Source organism: Ictidomys tridecemlineatus, chromosome 11 (assembly GCF_052094955.1).
Source record: "Ictidomys tridecemlineatus isolate mIctTri1 chromosome 11, mIctTri1.hap1, whole genome shotgun sequence".
NCBI classification, from domain to species: Eukaryota; Metazoa; Chordata; class Mammalia; order Rodentia; family Sciuridae; genus Ictidomys; species Ictidomys tridecemlineatus.
This window is the reverse complement of record NC_135487.1, coordinates 23631852-23653984: the sequence shown is the minus strand read 5'-3', so window position 1 is coordinate 23653984 and position 22133 is coordinate 23631852. Positions and strand designations below refer to the sequence as shown.

General features: G+C 50.5%; 1 protein-coding gene across 6 annotated transcripts in view; it reads left to right on the top strand.

The window, feature by feature from the left end:
- Positions 1-471: 471 nt before the first annotated feature.
- Positions 472-22133, top strand: part of Csmd2 (CUB and Sushi multiple domains 2) — a 542274-nt gene continuing 520612 nt past the window's right edge. For 3 of the 6 annotated variants that reach the window (XM_078025879.1, XM_078025878.1, XM_078025877.1), the window contains exon 1: positions 474-824. In XM_078025879.1, coding sequence (XP_077882005.1) covers positions 638-824 — 187 coding nt within the window. In that variant the 5' untranslated portion in view covers positions 474-637. Of the gene's footprint in view, positions 825-22133 lie in introns of all 6 variants that reach the window. The other 3 variants (XM_078025881.1, XM_078025882.1, XM_078025880.1) reach the window with 2 other exon arrangements.

Genomic DNA, 22133 nt, shown 5'->3' with positions numbered 1-22133 from the left:
CGACTTGGGAACCGCGTCCTTCTTTGGTTACCTATTCCCAGACAGTATTCCAATTCCTAAACGTGGAAGAGGCGTGTGTGTATGTGCCTGTGTGTGTGAGTGCGTGTATGCCTGTGTCACTGTGTGTATGTGTGTGTGTGTACGTGTATGTGTATATGGGGGTACATTAACGGTGATCTTATAAATGCAAACCGGAGGACTGAACTTAAAAGAATCTGGTCAATTGTAAAACAAACAGAAATAAACAACCCTTTAGATGTAATTTGTGGTTTATCTGGAGGTGGAGGTGGCGCTGAAGAGGAACCCCCACCCCCCAATATTTTTTCCTTGGCTGCGCCTCCACCCCCAGCATTTGGAGCGGCGGAGAAGCGGCTCCGGAGTGATTAATCCGGGGATAATTCACCCCCCCCCCGCCCCCCGGCGCGAACCCTGCGAAGCGGGATTGGAGCGAGTCATTTCCGAGAGCGCAGCGCGCCTCTCCCCGGCCGGGCGGACACTTGGTTCATTCCAGCCGCAGAAGCTCAGGGCTCCCGCGTACCGGGATTTTTTCCGAGCAGAAAAAAGCTCCAGAGCTCTCCTGACCTCCTTTCTCCTCGGCGGCGAGCGGAGCCTCTCCCTCGGCGCTGCCGGCCGCGCCATGCCGCGCTCGCGGGGACGGGAGCAGGGGCGCTGCGGCTGCCCCGCGGGGAGAGCTCGCGGCGAAGCCGGGATTTCGGCTCTGGTGTCGGGCGCCGGGAGCCGCTGGGGCCGCCCTCCGCCACCAACGCCGCCGCCGCTGCTGCTGCTGCTGGGCTGGGGGCTGCTCAGCGCCTCGGCCGCCGCTGGTAAGTCTGGCTGCGCCGGGGAGCCGGCGGCCACTGAACGCCCCACCCGAACCCGAGCCCACCCAGCCTCGACCCGGTCCCAGTGCCTTCCCCCGCCCCCACCCTGGTCTCAACCTCCCCCTCCCAATTGCCCACCTCCTTCTCATCTACGCCTCTGCCAGCCCCTGATCCTCCACCCAACCCTCCACCACATCCTCACCTCCACCCTCACCCTCACTGCTTTCCCCAACCTCAGCCGCAACTTGGCTGGATTTGGCCGGTGTGGGGGCCTGGGAGACAGACATCCCCGCCCGGGGGTTGCGGGGCACCTGGACCCTGGCTTCAGTTTCTCTAGCCTCCCAGCCCCCGAGGTGCCAGGCTTTTCGCGGATAAACTTTCCCGGAGCCCTACTCCCCCTGCTCCGGATTCTGCTTGGCACGCCTGTCCTGGGGGCTAGAGAGGAACGGCGCGCCCCTTCAGCGTATCCGCGTCTGCAGGGTCTGTCCTTCCCTGCCCCCGCCCATTTTTTTTTTCTCGACTCAAACCCTTGCCCCCGCCGGAGCCTCCCCGAGACTGCGGCCGCCATCCCCCTCCCCAAGCGTCCCCTCCCTTCGCGTTTCCGAGCTAGGAGGGGGGTGCAGGTGGGCGCGCGCCCACGTCGGGGGGTCCGGCGCATTTTTCGCTAGAGGGCTTAGCTGGGGGCTGGAGGGTGTGAATAACGGGAGGCGGGGGCGGGGGTTGTGCCCAGGGCGGGGGAGGAAGTGTCTCCTCCAGGCTCCGCGTCGCCACATTCCCCTCGGTTCCCACTCCGCGCCAAAGTGCCCTTTCCCGCGCCCTGCTGCAGCCGAGCGCCTGGGCTGCGGCAGCGCCGGCGCGGGCGGCGGGACCCGCTCCCGGCAACCGAGTCCTGGAGGGCGGCAGAGCTGGCGGGTGCGGAGAGTCCCGGAACTTCGCGATGTCTGGCTGCAGCTTGCAGCTCGTGTAAGAGGCACTCGGACGTTCTAGGGAACCTGGTCCCCAGTGGAGCCTACTGGCCCCAACTGGTCCACTCCCACTTTACCCAAGGCACCCTCGAAGCTCAGCTGTAGCCACAACCTAGAAAGTTCCGTGTGTCCTGATGGGGAGCATCCAAAAAAGGGACGCCTGGAGCCCCATTTCATTTAGCCCAGAGACTGACACCCACTGGGGAAGAAAACCCGAAACACCTGCTGCCGGGGGGCCTGGATCCAAGGCACCTCAGGCCTAGTGTGTGTGTATGTGTGTGAGTGTGTGTGTGTTGTTGTTGTTTCAAAGCACTGATTGAATCTCTAAAGGTTTTGGCCTCCACCTCCCCTAAACCCCTGTGCCCCTTCTTGGAAAGTGCGCCCCTCTGCTAGCAGGACAGTGGGTGGTGGCTCCCTGGCCCACTGGCTCCAGCATCTTGTGAACGAACGCGTCTCCGCAGATTGTGTCGCCTTCCCCTTGACCGCATTATATTGGGGTTCCAAGTTAGGGAGGGCGCCCCAAGCCAGTCCTGGATGTATCATTTCTACTTGACCGGACTTTCTTAGGTTCTCCTAAGAGTCATAGCCACTGACACCCAGAGAGGGGCGCCCGTGATGCACGCGCTGGGCTGCTCTGGACTCGCGCAAGCACACCCACACCCACAGCCAGGATGCTCACACCGACGCTGCTGGTCGCACAGACTTGCCACACGGATGGTGGTGGGGACAGCTGTTACGGACCAGTAGGATTCTAGGCTGGCTGTTCAGGCGAGTCCCCTCTATGATTTAGCTTACTGGAGAATTACTCCATATCTGGCTGGATTGTTTTTCTGGTTAGGTTTGTCCCTGGCCTTTGGGCATAGCATGCCCCTGGGGAGAGAATAAGGCCTACTCACCAGAGAGCTTGCACACTGCCCAGCGGCTCTAGAATATGGCCTTATAGAGATTCATTTGCTTGCAGCTCTGTGGATAGATAAGTTGGGGTTGTGGAGGGAATGAGGAGGGGTAGTAGCTCCTTCAGGCCCTGCCCCAACTTCCAGTGCATTCATTTCTTATAAAACCTTTCCCACATTTAAATGCTCTGTCTGGCTTTACAGGCAGCAGAGATTGGAAATGGACTTGGTAACAGGAGATCCGCAGGATGTGGAACACATTCATTTTGTGTTTGCTTCACACTGTTGACTTTAAAAGATGCTTAGGACTGAGCCTGCTCCCTTCCTTGGCTTAGGGATCAATGGCTGAAATAAGCATGAGGATTTGGGAAGCCCAGGCTCATTGCCCACCTTTGCCTGCTTCTTTCAACACCTCTGAGCCCTGCCTCCTTGAAACCTCCATCAGTTACCTTATTCTCCCACTCTCCATCGATAGCTCTCTCTCCTTGGAACATCTTTCTCATGGCTTCTAGACAGGTACATTTTAACATAAGACAAGCCAGGGAGATTTCTTGGTGCCCCTAATCTCTTTTAACCACTATCCCACCCTTTCTAACTTTTACTGTTCCATCCCCTCAAATATGTCTTCACTCACTTTCTCTACTACCCAGCACTCTCTACAGTCTGCTTTCTGTCCCCCAGGACTCCACTGGAACATTCTAGAAGAGAACCCTGATAACCACCAATATTGTCAAATCCATTGTACTTTTTCTGCTCTTTTTATGATATTTTTTAAAATTGTCGATGGACCCCTGTTTTCATTTATTTATATTATCGAACCCTGTGCCTCACGCATGCTAGGCAAGCACTGTACCACAGAGCCACAACCCCAGCCCCGCTGGTCTGTTCTTATCTTCCTTTTTGTGGCTTTAAACCTTTTGGGTCATTCCTTTTAAAATTTCTCTTTCTTGGGCTTCTGGACATTGTTATTTTCCACCTAACTCTTAGGTGTTCTACCTCAGTGTCTAGTGCTAACGCTATTCCCCTCCCTGAAGTATGGTGTCCTGCAGGATTCAATTCCTTTTCCCTTTTCCCTGGGTGAGCTCATCCATGCCCATTTCTTCCACTACACATGCTGCAGCTTCCAGACAGGTCTCTCCTGCCAAGACATCTCCTAATATATGTCTCTTGGCTTCTTGGTCCATGGAAACTCTGGATCCAGACAGCCCATACATCTAGTTGACTCCTGGACATCTCACCTCAACATTTCCCTTCCAAAACAAGCTCATTAGCCTCTCCACTAAGCCTCCAGGATTTCCCAGTTACCCAGCTCAGAACCTTAGAAATATCCTTAGCTCCTTGCTCACATTAGGTGGCTGCCACTTTCTGCCTATCTTATAACCCTCGATTATTCTCAACTGTAGCCACCTTTCTTTGAATGAAGAAGCTCTGAGCATTGGGAGGACTATGATGTAACCCATCCCACTTAGTAAGTAACTAAAAATAGAAGTAATATTAAATTGCAAATATAAAGAGTTCCAACAAGTTCTGATTCCCCCCATGCCACTACCTTCATGGCTTAAGACAAATCAAATATCAAATTTGTATTTTAACATGTCTCCTGCTTTTCTTGTCAGCTAAGGGTGTGCTTTTAGTCTGCCTCTTGCAAACAGGAGCATCAACTGTCCCAGTGTTCAATTACACTACAAACTGAAGGGTTCTAAAATTATTTATACGTCTGCTTTACCTGTTAAACTGTGAGCTTCCTGAAGGCAGCACCTGGCATAGAATTAATGATTGACGATTGGCTGTTAAATGAGTAACCTGATTTTGCTATTTTTTCCCCCTTCTTTGGACAGTTTTCCAGGGACCATTGAGGCTAAATCAGGAGTTTGGGGGGTCATGGAAATCAGCTGGTTTCTGATGAGAAAGACACTTGGTCCCCAGTTGCCTGATTTCCATGGATTGTTGAAATAGCTCCCTAGATTTTTGAACTGATGCAACAAGTCCTTGGCACCCCACCAGCATGCCAAGGAAAGGCAATTAACTGTAACTGCTCTGTCACCAATGTGTGTATGGAATTTCCATTTGCCATCGAATTGTGGGCTTATGGCTTGGGGAAAAAAAAACAAAACCCAAGCTGCCTATCATTCAGCAGACAGTGCTGGCCATATCTAGGGCTGGTGATCACATGACCTTGTTGAAGCGGAGACTAGAATCATGGGCAAGAGGACTGGAGAACCAGATTGCAGGGTCTGGAATGCGGCAAGGTTTCCGTTTGTCCAGAGGAGTCCAGCAGGTGGCCTCAGCAGCACCACCTTGACTTGTGAGCCTGACCCGCCTGTGTCATCCTCATTGTCACGCCAGCAGGATTCAGGGAATCTGATTGCTCAGCAAAGCCACATGTTCCTTGTTGGAGACCTAGCTGATTGCCAGATGTCTCTAGGGCACAGGTTCTCCACCTGCAAGGGGACAAGTCTTTCCTGTTATGGGAAGGATTCTGAATCAGATGCAGAGGGCCCAGCCCCATACCTCCTCATCCCATGCACCCATTAAATGGCAGGTGGGACTCAACAGGACTTCATCCAGGAAGTCTGTGTGCCTTCAGCATGTCCTCCTCATGCCCTCCTTCTGCCTACTGTGCTCAGAAAAGCCGTGCTGGGTCCCCAGGGGAGTGACCCTAATAGCTAATGCTTCTGACCCTCTCAAAATCACTTGCATGTATCAACTCAGTCCTCACCACAACCCAGTGAGGCCAGAGGTATTATTGCCCTAGTTGACAGACGAGGAAACAGGTCCAGAGAGGGCACATGATTCATCCAGTAATTGACCAAGCCCTGGTTTCGCCCAGGTCTGCCTGACTGCAAATCCCTTACTTGGAACCACATTGCTATTTGACTTCTCAAGGGACTTAGTAGGTGCTGCCTCCTTGGGATCCTTCCGTCCCCATTTGTTATGTTGTGCTTCTTCTTCTTCTTCTTCTTCTTCTTCGACACTGGAGGCCTGCATCCCAAACTTCCAATCTTCAAGCAGCCGTGGTCCATCCCTCTCTACCTATGCTCTGCCTACAAGGGGACAAGTCTTTCCTGTTATGGGAAAGATTCTGAATCAGATGCAGAGGGCCCAGTCCCATACCTGCCTCATCCCATGTGCCCACTGAATGGCAGGTGGGGCAGAGCAGGACATCGGAGTCATCCAGGAACTCATCCAGGAAGTCCCTCTCTACCAAAGCTACAAAGTCACAGTTGTTTCTAGTCCCAAACACTCATCTTGGTGGAACTTGGATGTAGGCTCTCATGACTGTCCTCATTCCTTTATTGTAAGATCTTCATCCTCCTTCCTGGGATTCTGCACTTTGGTCCGTTTCTTCCTTGCCTGAAGTATTTAGTATTTAGCTTTTGGTCCCACATGACAGGGGTCCTAAAATGCTGGAGGCTCCTGTCTTCTGCTTAAAGGGGTCATTCTTCAACGAGAGGCTAGGAGTTCCTATGTGGCCACCACCAGGAAACCTATTAGGAACATATACATCTGGCACAGCCAGGAGGAGTACTAAGGCAGTTCATGTCAAGTCCAACATCAGAAAAAAGTGCTGTGCCTACCCTCGAGCTACTGGGTGGCTGTACCCATGGGGAGCAGAGGCCTGGGTGGAGTGGGGTTCATGTCCATGACTCTGCTCTTTTGGAAAGCTTCCGCACCAGAAATGGCCTTTTACTTTCTATGTATTTGTTTCTGTATTGTTGGAAAATTTTCAAGTGAATTGGTCTTATAAGGGGATGTCAGTCCTGTCCTTGAAAGTCATTATAAGGAACTTTGGTGATGCTAAAAATAATGTATGTATGGTTAAATTACTGAGAGCATCAAACAACTCTTAGAAATTTACTCGTGAATCTTCAGTGTGGTCTAGAGCAGAAAAGAAAGGCTCACATTGCAGCACAAAATAAAGGCTCACATTGCAGCACAAAATAAAGGCTCACATTGCAGCACAAATAGACTTCTTCCCTGCTACCGTCTCATTTATACTCAATTAGGTGCAATTATAACCCAGAAACTTCAAAAAAAAAAAAAAAGGTATGTGTCCATCTTCTAGGTTTTCAGATAGAAACAGAATCTAAGTTCCATTATTAAGTAGCTACATCTATTTATTGATTGAAAGTAAGCAAGTGTGACGGTTGCAACTTTAAAGGGAGGAAGCAGAGACTTTGAAATTTAGACCATTTGAGATACAAGTGTATTATCAGAATGCACCGACATTTTGTGGAGAATGATTGATGGCTCTTCCAGAGATGAGCAAGTGTGGTAGAGTCGACTCAGTTCTCTGGAGATTCGCCTTCTGGTTGCTGCCTTGATCCCAGCCCTTCCCCCACTCCAGCCTGAGTCCCACTGACTGCCCTCCAATTGCACCCTCCATTGCAATTTCAGGAGTGGAGGTCAAGGATGGAGAGAGATTGGTGAAGCTGGGTGATGATGTGTGGGTGTCCAACACATTACTTGCCAATAAGAAGGAGGTGAAAGTTTAATGGTTTATTTTAAATCCATGTTAAAATGTTCCTAGCGTGAAAATACCCATGTTGATGACAGCAGCCCTACCTCTGAGGGGCCTCCTGTCTCATGTCCTAGTGCAGTCCCAGAAGGGTGAGCCCTAGAGTGTTCAGGAGGAAGGCATTTTTTTTTAGCTTGGGAGTCAGCAAGAATTGACCTGAGACCTTTGAATTCTAACAGGATGAAATGTGCCTACTCTTAGGGGCCAGTGGGATTCAAATCTCCGATGACATTTTGTTCTAAGAAACATGGAAAGAGGAAAATATCACGGGGATAATCTTTCTGAGTCATGTGGAAGGCACAGTTGCTGTTCCTTGTCTTCTGTAAACCACCCCTCCCTCTCACGGGAGCATAACACAGAATGACTCCCACCCCCTACTCTCAGTCCGTCACACTTTATGATCATCTGTCTGTGCAATAGCCTTTCTTATCTTATTTAAAAGTTTTCCTCCCTTCATCCCCGATCCTAAGGCTATTGCTTCTCTCCTCCAAAAGGTACTCAGTCTAGAAATATGCATGGATCCTTATAAAATATGTAGGGTTGTTTTTGTATGTATGTATATATGTATACATATATACGTGTAAATATACATTTCAAATTTCTGTCACTGATATTGAGCTATAACATTTCTTCTGGTTTCTTCCTTTATTTGCTCAACACCCGATTTTAAATATCTAGTTATGCTCTTTATGTGTGTCTAGTCTGGGGTTTCTAACTCCTGTGTTGATTGTAAGTTCTGCATCCATTGAATTTTATGTCTCCATTCCTGGGACAGATCCCTGGAAGAACTTGACAGCTCTTTCCCACCTTGCCTGAAGTTCTGAAGAATATCCTTGTATGTGCTCTCTTAGGATCCTGTTTGGAAATAACTTTGAGCTATGCAAATACGGGATTGGGATTCCTTAATTATGTTAATTCTGTATATTTGTTGTACAGTGTTTTCCAGAACTGCCATCGCAGGTCCCAGTTCTATTAAGAGTGAACAAGATGGCTGGAGTTGTAGCTCAGTGGTAGAGCTCTTGCTTAGCATGTGTGAGGTATTGGGTTCGAACCTCAGCACCACATTAAAAATAAATAAATAAATAAAATAAAGGTATTGTGTCCATCTACAACTAAAAATATTTTTTAAAAAAACTAAAAATATTTTTTAAAAAAGAGTGTACAAGAGTTTCCCTGAATTCCCATATCCTCATCAATACCTAATATTATCCTCCTTTCTAATTTTACCATTTTTAACAAGTTTAAAGTGCCGTTTTATTGTTTTAATTTGCATTGCTCTGGTTACTAGTAAGTTTGAATGCCTGCTATATGCTTGTTATCTCTTTGAGTTTCTCTTTGTGTGAACTGCTTATTCGAATTCTTTGCCCATTTTAAAATTGTATTTCCTGTCTTAATTTAAAAAAAAATTGTTTTTGGTTAATTTGAAGAAGTTCTGTTTATTTTCCAGATATTGCCCTCTGTCAATTTTAGAGGTTACAAAGAACTTCCTCCAATCTTTCATCTGTGTTGTTTATGGGGTCCTTCTTTGAACAGAAAGGCTTCATTTAGATGAAGTCAAATCATCCAGTGTTTTAGGGGAGGCAGAAGTAGAGAAAGACATGAATGCTAATGAACTGGGGACAGGTAGGTCCCCAGGCCCAACTGAATCCTCTCTCTTGCAGGACTGGTCTCTGTGTGTGTGTGCTTTGAGGAGACCCAGAGCCTTCCTGTCCCTCCTAGGCTTCCAAATCCTATAGAAGTTCTCTATTCTGGCTCAAGGTCCTGTGCTGTCTAAAGACCCCAATTAAAGTACAAATTAATTAATCAAAGGATGCTACATTTAGAGAATGTGAGGAATTACTCAGTCCTTCAAATTTTATGTATATTTTGCCAGAACAAAAAATAAACGAAGAGAGGCTACTCTCTAGATTCAGGGGACAAGGGGACACATCTAGGAGAGCAATATGTGGCCGATACACTTGGGAATCAGTAGTGGTGAGCAGATGGCGGAGAGAGGAGTGGGGAATGGGAAGAGCCCTGGGCTGGAGGGCTATCTGTGGACGTGCTTGGTTGAGTAAGTTCAAGGACTGGGAGAGGTTCCTGCTGCGTGAAGTCTGGAAGGTTTTGAGCAGAGCAGGGGAGGGGCAGCTTGGGTTGGCTGGGAACTGCAGGTCTCTGAAGGAACAAGCAGACGGGAAGGGCCGGTGCTCTGGGGCAGGCAGGTCTTGGGGTGGGTACTTGGTGCATCATCCCAAGAGGGCAGCAGGCAGGAGAGCAGGGAGTCCTGCCACGTACCCTCTGCCCTGTGCCCTGTCCTCTTGGAGCTCCTAGAACTGATTTATGGAAACCCACTCCATAAATCGTGGATCCTTCTGCCTCAGCATTAACATCACAAAACTTTCAGGAAACAAAATAAAAATAGAAAACTTCCCTGCTTGGGGCTGAGGCGGCCTGACATTTCACCATTCTGTCTCCAGGGAGTCCTATTGTATTCCACTGTGTTGGGGCCACAGGAGTGTGAGCCTGTCCCCTGCTTGATCTTTCCACCTCTCTCCTTTTCCTTCCCTTCTCTACCAAACTCCTGCCCCCTTTCCTCCTCAGGTTCCCCTCTTCTCCAGCCTCACCACTTCCCTGGACTCCAAAGCTGCTCTCCTTCTTTGTACAGTCATCCTGCTTCTCACCCTCGGCCTCACCATCAGTTACAGGCTCTTCCTGAACTTGACCTTATTGCCTCCACCCCCACCCCACTCAGGACCCTCCCTTCCCCAGCCTGTCCTTTAACCAGGTTTCAGCCCAGCGACTCTGTCAACAGGGAGGGTTTTTAAGGTCCTTGTTTGCTTAGGTAGGACCTGTGGTCTGGTTCACTGGCATATGAACTGGGTACCTAGTGCAGTGGCCATGAGCTGCAGTCCTGGATGCAAATGCCATTGAAAGCCATGTTCCTTCCCCCAGGGACCGCTGTTAGCTATTGAAGGCCCAGGGAGCACCAAGCACACTGGGAAGGAGAAGGGCACAGAGAAGCCCTCATTCAAAAGCTTCTTCAAGTCGGAGCAGGAGTGTCGTTGCAGGAGGATGACGTGGACCAGGATGGCTTAGAGGGAGCAGCCCAGTGAAGGCTGAGACAGCAGGCCCTGTATTGGGGGATTTGGGGTGATGTCAAGGTCCTTGTTCTTCCGCAGATTCTCCCTGCCACCTGCATTCCCATCTGCAGTCTGTCTCAGGTTTCAGCTCCCCAGGACTGAAAGAAGCCCCTGCCCACCTGCGCTCCTCTGCTCCCCCACCCACTCCTCTGCTCCTCCACCCACTCCTCTGCTCCCCCACCCCCTTGATGACCCTGCCTCAGGAGGAGCAGAGGAAGGGCTCCAGTGGCTTTGGAGCTGAGGCTGCCTCCACCTACCTGTCAGCCCACACCTGGGCTGCTGGGTGCAGCAATCCCGCTTCCTTCTCCTCCCTCTGCCCCTCTTTGATTACCAGCCCCAGCACTGGTGGTACTGGGGACCTGTTCCCAGAGGCTGTAGCACTCCAGAGGTGGTCACCAGGATGACCAGGTTTGTGTTGATGAGATTAGGCAGCCCCCCAGAGGAGCCTGGGGAAGCATTAGCATTCCTAAACTGCTTAGTGCACTTCACAAAAGGCCAGTGGGTGGGGGAAGGGCAGCTGGGAGCTCCTGAATCACTAAGCCCTTCCTCCAGCCCCGGGATTTGTTAGGTGAGAAATCAGGACGCTCAGGGGAGTCTTAGCCTTAGCTTCCTCCGTGTGCTGATTCCCATTATTCTAGATTTAATACTCACGGAGGAGCGGACACAAAGCACCAACATGTCACTTTCCCTGGGCCTGCTGTGAGGGGAGGCAACTGGTGGTTTGGGACTGAGGAGGCAGACAGGTGGCGGTGGCCAGCCTCAGGGTGACAGGGGTCCAGGAGGAGGCGCTAGAGGTGGGCAGCCAAGGAGCTCAGATTCCAACCCTTGACTCATCTTGGCGGGAGCAGGATGCAGTCCCGAGGGAGGAAGCTGCCAGGGTCACAGCGCCCTAGTCCAGGGAAGGGGCATTTAGAGAGCCTGCAGTCCCAGAGAGGAGCCAGGGACTCAGCAGGGAAACTGAGGCACATGGCCAGTGATGTAAATAGGAATGCTACGGCAGGAAGTACGGAGACACTGGGTGGCCAGCGGATGGCACTGGTCCACCCAGCCATTCATTCCTTTATCCTTCCAGGAAATGAGCTAGGGACTATTCAGTGAGTGCCTGGGGGAAGTGGGTTCCACTACCAGACAAGTTTGGGGAGCAGTAGTCTGTGGTTTCCAGTAGTCCCAGGGTCTCTCCAGGAAGTTTCTTGGAAATGCAGTCTCCTAAGCCTTATTACCTCCTACCTATGGAAGCAGAATCTGTATTTTTAACACAAATTCCCATGGATTTTTAACATGATTCATGTGCGTTCTGTGAGCACGGATTTTGGAGGAAGGCCAACTGGGAGTGAATCGTGGTTCTGGTTCACTCTGGGCCTCAGTTACCACAGTGTTCAAATGGGACAAAAATCCTGCCCTTGGGGTCACGTGTGAAAAGGTCCACGCTTGCCAAGTGCCTGGCTCAGAGCTTGCCTCTCTCCTGTTCCTGGGTTCCAAGGTGTCCTTCACGGAGGGAGAAGGTTTGGCTCTTATTGTTTACTTGGTGTCCCCAGCGCCCAGGACAGGGTCTGCAGCCAGGTAGGCACATTGAAGATTGTGAATGAATGAATGATTGAAGAGTGGATGAATGAATGCCCATCAAGCTGGTGTCAGCTCAAACTGAACACCCCGGATGCTGCTTTTGGGAGCCTCAAAGAACAGTGAGTTTCCCTTTCCCATTTTCCATTGCTGCACCCAGTCATGGCAGATTTCCCAAGGCGAAGGATTGCCGAGAGGCTGGGTTAGGGGGTGGTGGAAATTTCTGATACAGAGCAATGCGACAGCTGCTTTGTGTCAGCCTGGGCATCAGGAAGATTTGATGATTGCTGAAATCTTTGGTTTGACCACTTTCATAATTAAATATTATGGGGGATGTTAGCCATTAACACCTTAGTAAGCTTGAACTTATAGGTTAGGAAAGAGTAGGGTTAGGTAGGGTGTTAAGAGGGTAGACCCATGTGGATTTGGATCCCTCCAATGTCCTCAGACCTCAGATTTTGAAACCAGAAGTTAACCTGCACCTCTCTTTCCTCTTGCCCGCCTCTCATTGGCCCCTCTCACTAAGCTCTGTCTCTGTTGACTCTTGGCCACTCTGGATCCCAGGCTCCATTCTGGCCCTCTCTCATGTGTGGGGCAGCCCCCCACCCCCACTTCTGAACAGCCTCCTCTCCTGATTCCCAGAAAGGTTGATGTTAAGGGTAACATCTGTGTGGAACTTGCTGCTGACTTTGTGCAGGGAAGTGGTGAGAATCTTGTACCCCATGTTCCCCAGGAATGTCACTATTCTACTTTGACATCCCTGCCCCAGCCCCCATATCTCTAGCCCCTCAATTTCCTTTAGTCCATGAACATACTTTATTTGCATTTTTAAAGTAAAAAAAAAAAACCTTCCGTGACTCTGCACCCCCTTTTGGCTCTCACCCTGTCTCTCTCTTTCCCATCCCACCACGCCTCCTGCAGGGTGTCTGCCAAGTAGTTTCTCAGTGCCTGTCATCTGGCTTCCACCCTCCCACTCCAGGGGAAGCGCTCCAGCCCAGGGCACCACCTGACTTCCTATTTACCAACTCCGAGAGTCTCTCTTGGCTTCTGGACCTTCACAGTCTGGCCGTAGCTGCCTCTTGACCTTCCCACTGTCCTTCCCCGCCTCCCCTGTTCAGCATCTGATGCTCTCAGCACTCCTTCCCACTTTTGCTTTCCTCTAATGCTGGTGCTGCCCGGCCTTTAGCCTTAGCCCTTTCTTTTTATTCTGTTTCATTCCCTCCTATTGACACTGCTGTCCAAATGCTGATAATCTCCATATTTAGGTCTCCCAGGAAGACCTTGTACTTGGATTCCAGACCTGCATACCACCAACTGGTCCACCAGCCCACGCTCAGTGTGTCACAAATGGAATTCTTCCTTCCCCTTGTCACCTCTATTTGACTCACTCCCACCACCAGCATTTTTACCATCCCAGACTCTTGTCACCCACCTCAACGAATTGCTTCAGTAGCCATGCATCTGCTTGAGCTAGAAATGAGGGATCATCCTTGAATTTCACCCCACCAATCCCCTTTCGCTAGCCAAATCTTGTGAACCTTACCTTCCAAACAATTCCTCAAGCTTCTCCTGCCTCTTTACTGGGGCTGCTCTGACTTGGAACTCGTTCTTCTCCCAGATATGTGCAACCTGCACTCTTGCAACTGTGACAGCAGATACAGTACGCTCTCCACATCTGTTTTGGGTTCCTCCAGCTGTTGGCCCACACATCCATCAGAGAGATACAGGGGGCAGGGGGGCTTTCCTCTCAGGGATGGAAGAGTTGGGGCAAGACAGAGATCAAGGAGAAGCTGGGACCCCTTGAAGAAGTGGCAGAGAATCTGAAGCCTGTGGGATAAGAGTGGCCCTGGAAGGTATTTAACTGATAGACCACCGATACCCCTTCCTTCTGGGGTTTCCAGAGATTGTGGTGGGTGCCAAGAACCTTAGCCAAATGGAAGGTGAAGTATTGATTCTTTCATTAATAGCTGGGCTTTTTCTGGATACCCCTCAAAACACAGGTCTTCGGGAGCATCCTATTGGAGAGCATGGCTCCCTGAGGTCACAGGGTGCTTTCTCTTCTTCTCCCACCAGGAATCTAATTGTAGGAGCTGAGCACTCAGAACAGAATTAGGCAGGATTAGAGCTAGGACTGGGTCTCCACGTGGGTCCACTTTCCCAGGTAGCCCTCAGCATGTAAAGGATGCTCTACCATCGCTCTACCCACCAGTTGCAGACAGGGCAGGAGCATTCATGGAGAGGACAAGAGAAAGAGGTCCACTGCCCAGGAGCCCTCCTGAGCATGTGTAGGAAGAAGGTCCATGGGGATGAGGACAGGCGCAAGACTCCTAGATGTCTCTCCTGTGCTGGACACACCCAACGTTTTTATGGCTATGCCTGCTCTGCCATCCTCTGAGTCCTTTCCAAGAACCCTGGGTTTCAAGGCACTCTGCACAGATGTAGATTCTTTTCCCGCATTTTTATTCCCGTTTCTCAGCTCTGTTGGCATAGATCAGCTCTCCCTCCTGATCCCACTCATCCCGCAACAATTGCAGGGAGCCGCTGCCAGGGGGCGGGACCAGGGTTCATTAGAGTTCCCAGAGGTTGGTTGGGTTCACTGGAGACTACACAAGGACACAGGCAGGTTCCAGCAAGGAAGGCACAGCCTGCAGTAGCCATGGGGCCCTTCCGTCTGCCTTTCTGCTGTTGGGTTCCCGAGCTCCAGCTCCCTTTCTGGGGCCTCTGCCTTCTTCCATCCCCTGTGTATCGCGAGACTTGAAGCAGTGCATTGTTCCCTTTGCTGACTTGGGTGGTGCTGTTCTTTGGCCCTGGGAAAGGCACCTCTTGGACCCTCATTCTTCTCCCCTTTATCTAATATTGAGGCACCCCCCATTCATTCCCCCCAACGGGCCTCATTTCCATTTCCCCTTTCAAAGCAGTGGGCAGCTTTGCCAAGGGGCTACAGTTTCTCATGCAGTCAAGCAGAGGGGCTCAGGGAAACCAACATCCCTTAATTGTCAAGCCTCTGGGGTCCCTGGAGGGCCATGGCTTAGACCCACCAATCAGAATGGACAAAGGGCAGCGTGACCTCACTGATTGGGAATTGTTCCAGCCCGAAGCAGACACTTGGCATTTATTTGGCCTGTGCATTTTGATCGCGGATAAATGCAGTTTCTGTTAGGCTCTTTGAAATATTGAAAATAGCTCGCAACTCTCGTTACTGCCTTTGAAGACCCTTCGGGGCCTGGGAACCCCAAGCAGGGAATGCGCTCGTGTCCAAGTCCTTCTCTACACCCTCCCCACCCCCATGCCTTTCTTTCCCTCTCAAGTTGGGAATCAAGTGAGAGAAAAACACAAGAGGAGTCAAATGGAGAGATCAAAATGCCAGCTTTCTAACCGATAAAGCCAACTGGAGAATGTGGCTTTGGATACGCGGCCAAATGAACCTCTTAATACACCATGCTCGAAGGAGAGACTTCTGTACCTATTCCCTCATGGGGCAGGGGCTGCCGGAGGTGCAGGGAGGTGCCAGGCAGGTCAGAGCTGAGCTAAGCGTGCCAAGGTCTTTCCTCCAAGCCCTGTTTGCACAAGCCACTGCGCCTTGGATGGGGAGAGAGGGGAGGTCGCAGAGAGACTGAAGAATATGTGTGCTCCTAGCCCTTTGCCCTCCCCGACATGCAATGGCCATCTCTCCCTTCTCTGGAAACAGGGCTGAGATGCACATTCTCTCTTGACATTGCATAGTGGATCAGGGCCCACGGAGGTCACAGCACCTGCTGCAGAGGTTGGCCGGGCAGGCAGGCCCTCTCCCATGTGCTGGGGAAGAAACAAGGGCCTTAGGCTCTGCTGTCAATGCCAGCCAGCCCGGGAGGTTTCTGGAAGCCCTCATGCAGACTGAGAGGAGATGTTGACTAAGATGTTCATCATCTGGCTCGCTTATCTCTGTGACATATTTAAATAAGAAAATAAATTGATCATTTTTCTTTTCCCCTTCATTGTCCCCTGGAAGAGTAAATGGAGAATGTGCCGCATGCAAGTGAATTGCGAGGAAGCGGGACCAATGTCTAGAAGACAGGGTGCTGGAGTCAGACCTGATCCACCCTGGCTAGCGCCTTGATAGAAAATGATGGCGGATCAGGGCCAGGCACCAGGCATTTGCTTTGCAAGTCAGTGGAGTAGCAAGTCCAAGGCAAGAGGAGCCAGATGGGGAGGACAGAGATTATCAGCACGAGGCTGCAGCCACACCAAGACTTTCCCCTTCTTTCTTCTCTCTTCCTTCCATCCCTTCCTCCCTTCTTTCTTTCCTTTCTTCTTCTCTCTTTCTTTCCTTGGATGCAGCCATCCATGTATCCATTTATCCAAATCATACTGAGCTCCCACTCGGTGCCGGGCATAGTCCTGGGAGACAGAGCTGATGGGATGCTGTAGCTGTCCTCATCAACCATCTCTTCAGCTCTGGTCATTCTAATACACCGCCTCTGGGGTGGACAGACAATTAAACAGACAATTTAATTTGCTGTGTGATGACCAATCCTTGCATGGGACTAGGAGGGGGTCATAGGAGCAGAGAGGAAGAGCAGGAATCCAGCTGAAGGATAGCAGAGATGACTTCCACAGGGTGGCCGTGTTTAACCGACCCCAGGAGGCCCAGTGGGAGCTGCTCTGGGCAAGATGGAGAAGACCAAACCTCAGTGTATTTCCTTGGCATCCACTGCTGGTAATGCCCCGAGAGACTGCTGCTCTAGGGTGATGTGTGGTGGGAACTCTAGGGCCCCCTCGGATTCTGACTGATGACCTTGAGCACATTGCTGTACCCAGCCACTGTGCTAGATGCTTAAGATGTGTTGTTACACTCTATGGTCCCCAGACCCTACTGAGTTAGGTAGCAGAATTGCCCCCATTTTATAGATTTGGAAATTGAAGTTTGCACCAACAAAATGATTTGTCCAAAGGTCACATGGCAGGGAGGAGATGGAGCAGGGGCTAATGCTACCACCCAGCAGGGTCTCTCCTTGGTGTCTGCACCACAGTACAGGGCCCAGGATCCCTCAATGGAGTTCAGCACTGGTGCTAATGACATACGATTTCTCTAATAACAGCAGCAATTTTATATATGAAGTTCCTACTGTTAGCTCTGTGCCAAGCATTTCCTGTGCTGCTTCTAATATAAATCTTATGAGGTCTGTTGGATAGACAGCATTATCATTCCCATTTTGCAAGTGGGATAACTGAGACCCTGAGACTACGTTTGGTATCAGCTCAGGGTCACATATGATGGGTAAATGTGGGAGCTGCCCGACTCCAAAGCCCCAGCTGCCGGGCACAGCCTTACTGACTTCCTCTTCGACAGCTTCACACAAGCGCGAGGAGAGAAGGGGCCCTTCACACTCACGGCACCGCCACTACCAGCTCGTACTCTTGCCACTTTCTAGGCGCTTTTCTCATCCGTGTGAAGGGGACAGGCATTCTTGCCTGCCTTAAACAGGGGTGGCGGCAGCTCACCAGGGCTTGGCAGACACTGGATTCCACGGGGCTTGTGGCCCTTGAAGCTGAACCTGAGAATTGCTGTCTCCCCAGCGGCTTGGCAGCTGCCTGTCAGAGGACTTGAGGGGCTGCTCTGGGGACAAGCCGTGTAACTGGGTTGTGCAGATCCTTCGTCCCTTGGAGGGACGTGCCAGTGGCTCATGAGGTGGAAAGATCAGAGCCTTTCTGTAGACTGAGGGGGGCCTTGAGGACAGGATGGCCCCATCTCTTCCCCGAAGGTCCCGACAACTAAGGGAGGCTCAGGAAGGCGACTCAGGGGCACCTCGCTTGCAAGCCATCAGTGAAGGTCTATGGCCTGGTGACAAAGGCACAGGGCTACCAAGGGATGGACACCGCGCCTGCCTCCAGGAGACATTCTGGGGAGACACATGTGGAAACGGCCACGTGCAGCGTGGCACCCAGGAGCCAGGCAGTCACCCCGGACACCCCTCTTTCTCTCCTTCCTCTCTCCCCACCGTGAGCAAATCCTGTTGTCTCTACCGTCAAAACAACAGGATCCAACCCGCTCCCACCACCCGCGGCACACCCCGGCGCCGAAGCTGTCCCCTGCCTTTGCCCAACGCCCCCTGGGAGCCTCTTGCTGGTGGCTCTCCTTCCACTTTCACCTCTTGCCATTTTCCCTCACCCCAGCAGCTGGAGAGCTTTGAGCCACATCTGGGGGGGTCACGCATTCCTCTCCCTGACAGGGGCTGCCGCACACGAGTCAAGGTCTGTCCCGTGTTCTCATCACGGGTTTCTTCCTCACCTCCCCCTGCCCTACCCCAAGACTTGCCCAGTTTGCTCTGCTCTGGCGGCGGGTGGGGGGGCGTGGCGGGGGGCTTTGCTGCCGTTGCTCAGACACACAGAGCACGCTCTAATAGATCTGGGGCTTGCCATCCATTCCGTGGGTTGTCCATTGCTCCTATCAACCCTTATTTTGGTGGAGGTGACATCTTGTTTGGATGGATGTCACCTCCTCAGAAGCCCTGCTCACCTCTGTTATCTCCAGTAACGTCTTCCTTTCCTTCCTCTACCCTTGGTGACTTCATAGTCCTTTTAACCACCCAATAAATTTTCTATGCTTTTTTTTCCCTTTTTTTTCCATTGAGTGTCTGTCTCCTCAAGTAAGTCCCATGAGATCAAGGACTTTGGCTGTCTTGCTGTCCATGGTGTGCCCAGCTCCTAGACAGGGCAGGAGCCCCATGAATATTCACGGGGTGTTGAATGGAGAGACGGCGGCCGAGGCTCATGGGAGCCCAGACAAGGAGCTTATGGGAATGGGGGGGGCGGGTCATTGTTGGGTGCAAGGACATCAGAGGTGAGATTTAAAGGTGCAGCAGGCAATTTTCAGGGGTAAAAAGGAACGAGGCTCCCAAGAGGAGCCTCCAAGAGGGGCCCCGGGGGTTGGAGTGGATCTTGTGTGTATGGCAGCTGGGGACAGGACATGAGTTTGAAGAGGGGAGTAGGTGGAAAAAGAGGGGGAGGATGTGGAAGCTCACTGAGAAGTGACTCGGGGCCCAGCCCTGCACGAAAGCTTTGTGGGTCTCCACTGGAAGTGGCTGAGAATCATTGCCAAGGACCTCAAGGAAGAGTGTGAGACATCTTTTCTGAGGACAGGACAGGGGCATCAGAGGGGCTAGACTCACATCCCGTCCCTGCCTGGTCCTGGCCTGTGTAAGAGACTCAGTGCCTCCCTAGGCCTCAGTTCCCCATCTCTAAGCCAAGAGCAGCAATCCCTGCTCCACAAAGCCTTTGCACGATGCAGAGACGATGTGCAGGGAGCACCTAGTCAGGCCTGGCCTGGTCCTCGGTCATGGTTGCCAAGGTGACGGGGCCTGCTGAATTCAGTGGAATCAGTGACACTGGGAGAAAACGTGGTTTTGAAGCTCTTGACAGGGCCTCAGTGCTCTTGGTCCTTATCTGCGAGGGGGCCGTGCCTTGGCTCAGAGACTGCTCTCTCTGCCTGCCGCCTGACTTCAGGCCCTCAGAGGGCCGTGCTCCCTCTTGCCTGTGCCTGGGCCTTTGCACATGCTGATTCCTCTGTCTGTCTGGAGGATTCTTGCCCCTTTTTGCTTCATGAATCATGACTCAAGTTTCGCCTCCTCCAAGAAGCCCTCCTGGACTAGACTGTTCCTTGACCTTGGATGGCTTATCTAATTTGATGATTGGACATTGATCAAAGTCAAAAATAATTTTTTTTTTCTGGTTCTGGGAATCCCTTGCCCCCCCAACCCCCCACCCCCACCCCCAGCCCCAATATAGGAGCTTGTGAACTGAACCACATCCCCAGTCCTTTCTGTTTTTTATTTGGAGACAGCATCTCACTAAGTTGTCCATTCTGGCCTTGAACTTGTGTTCCTCCTGCCCCAGCCTCCCAAGCAGCTGGGATTACAGGTGTGTACCACCACACCTGGCACAGTCATTAATTTATTGTGGACAACAATCTCCTTCACCGGACTGTACCCTTCATAGGAGGGCGGGGACTACATGTGGCTTTGCTTACTGTCCTGTCTCTGGGACACAGATAATCCCTGGCAAATAGTAGTTCCTTCATTTAATGTCAAGAAAGACTCGAGGAAGATAGAAATGACACGTACAACTGTCATGACCTTGTCTTGTCCTGTTCCAAACAAGACTGGGAGCCACCCTAGCTGTGAACCTCACAGGTTTAGGAAGGGTGGCAGTTTTTTCTTTTTTCCCATAACAACAACAGCAATGATAAATAACACATCCTCAGCCCTCCAGTCACTATGCTAAGCACTCTGTAGACATTACTTCATTTAAATGAAACGTCATTATTATTGAGTGAGAAAATCAAGATGCGGAGAAGTAAGTGTAATATGATCCAATTTTAAACACCACCAAACTCTGACTAGATGCATAAATGTGTCTATGCAGTAAGTTGATGTTTGCATATGATTTTAAGAACAAGAATAAAAATATAGAAAGATGCAACTAGATTTTAGGATGGGGTGCCTAGGACTGCCTTAGTGGGTAATGTGAGGAGGGGAGGTCGGAGGCGAGGGAGAGAAAGCCAAGTGTAAAATAATAAAACAAAATGCAAAATGGCACTAGAATCCCAACACGCATTAGAACGTCATACTTCGGCATTGATGCAAGATTACCTATGAATGTGTATGTAGAAAGAAACATAAAAATTTGTTCCAGAAAAAAAGGCTTTAAGCTGGCAAGGGGAGAGTGTGACGGGCACTTCCACTAACTGCCTGTAGGAGTGTAAATTGTTACAAACTTTCTGGAAAGCAAGTTGGCAATAGGCTTTAGAATATTCACATGTTTGGACTCAGTATTCCATTTCAAAGAATTTACCCTAAAGAAATAACCAGAGGTGCAGTCGACCATCTATGTGTAAGATGCATAGCATTCTTTAGAGTAGAAGGAAAAATGGGAATTAAATAGCCAGCCATCAGAGAATGGTTAAGGAAACTGTTATATCAACAAATAAATGGAAGTCTCATGACCACAGACCTGGGCACTCTTATTATCTCTGTTTTGCAGATGGAAGAAACAGGCTCAGGGAGGTGAAGTCAGTTGGCCACCGAAACGCACTAAAATTAGAACCTCTATATATTTTCTAAGAATCCCTATCTTACTATTAAAGCTTGTGATCAGCATACAAACTGTTGCTCAAGTTCCACCCCCAGGGAAAACTGCAAGCCCCAAAGTATAGGGTAGACGCCCCAAATCCTTGGAACCCTGATCTGGGACCAGCCCCACCATGGTGTGTGGAGGAATCCCCAGGAGGATCATCAGAATGATCTCGCTTCTTTTAAATGAAGTAATTTATAGAAAGCCTTTAGCCGACACTTTACACAGAGTTAACACTGAGTAAATACTATAATTTAGAATTCACGTGATCATGATTTCTTGGCTAGAGAATCTGTTAGGAAAAACAGGGGTTTCCTTCTGTATCTTTTTGATTTCTTCTTCCTGGGTTAGCTTGGAAATTGCCCTCTTGCTTGTAGCTTGTTGGAGTGGAAAGAGGCAAATCTTTTGAGTCAGATCTGGGTTTGAATTCCCAAACTCTTTCAACAGCTGTGTGATCCTAAATGAATGACTTAATTTCTCCAAGCCCTAGTTTCTCCTCTGAGCCTCTCTGCCCAAGCCAGAGAGTGCAGTGAAGGTGCATTTGGGTGTCAGATGGAAAGCACCTAAATATGGCTTCTGAGTTGTTGTAGGTGTTGTTGTTTTTTTTTTTTTTTCCATTCCCAATTGGAAGGCACATTCTTTGGTTGAGGTCTTGTTGATTGGCACTCTATTGTGAGAGGTTTTAGGCCAGGTTGGACCAGGCTGGACCAGCGTGTAGACTGGGCCAGGGCCACAGACATCACGGCTAGAACTCCACGCTATGTTAGAGTTCAAGGTTAGCACTGGGGTGAAGGAAGGAAAAGAGTATCTGGTTACCTGGGTCCAGAATGGACAGTGGAGGTTGCAGGCTAGTTCTGAGCCCAGTGTGTTTTCTCTTTTTGGTACCTCGATGTCTCAGCTGGTCAGAGAACAGTGTGAGCATCTAGGCATGGAAGGAAGAAGAATGTGAAGTTTGGATAAAGACGTCTTGTTAAGAGTGCTCAGTTACATGTTACTTAAAAAGAGCTTAGTGGGCTTTGGAGAAAATGGCAGGATTTCAATCACTTTTTTTCTTACAAAGGCTTGGTTGCCCAGTTTCTCCACCTCCAGAGGCACAATCAAGTCCAGGCTATGGCGTGGGATGAAGTCATGCTGCTGTTGAGTGGCTG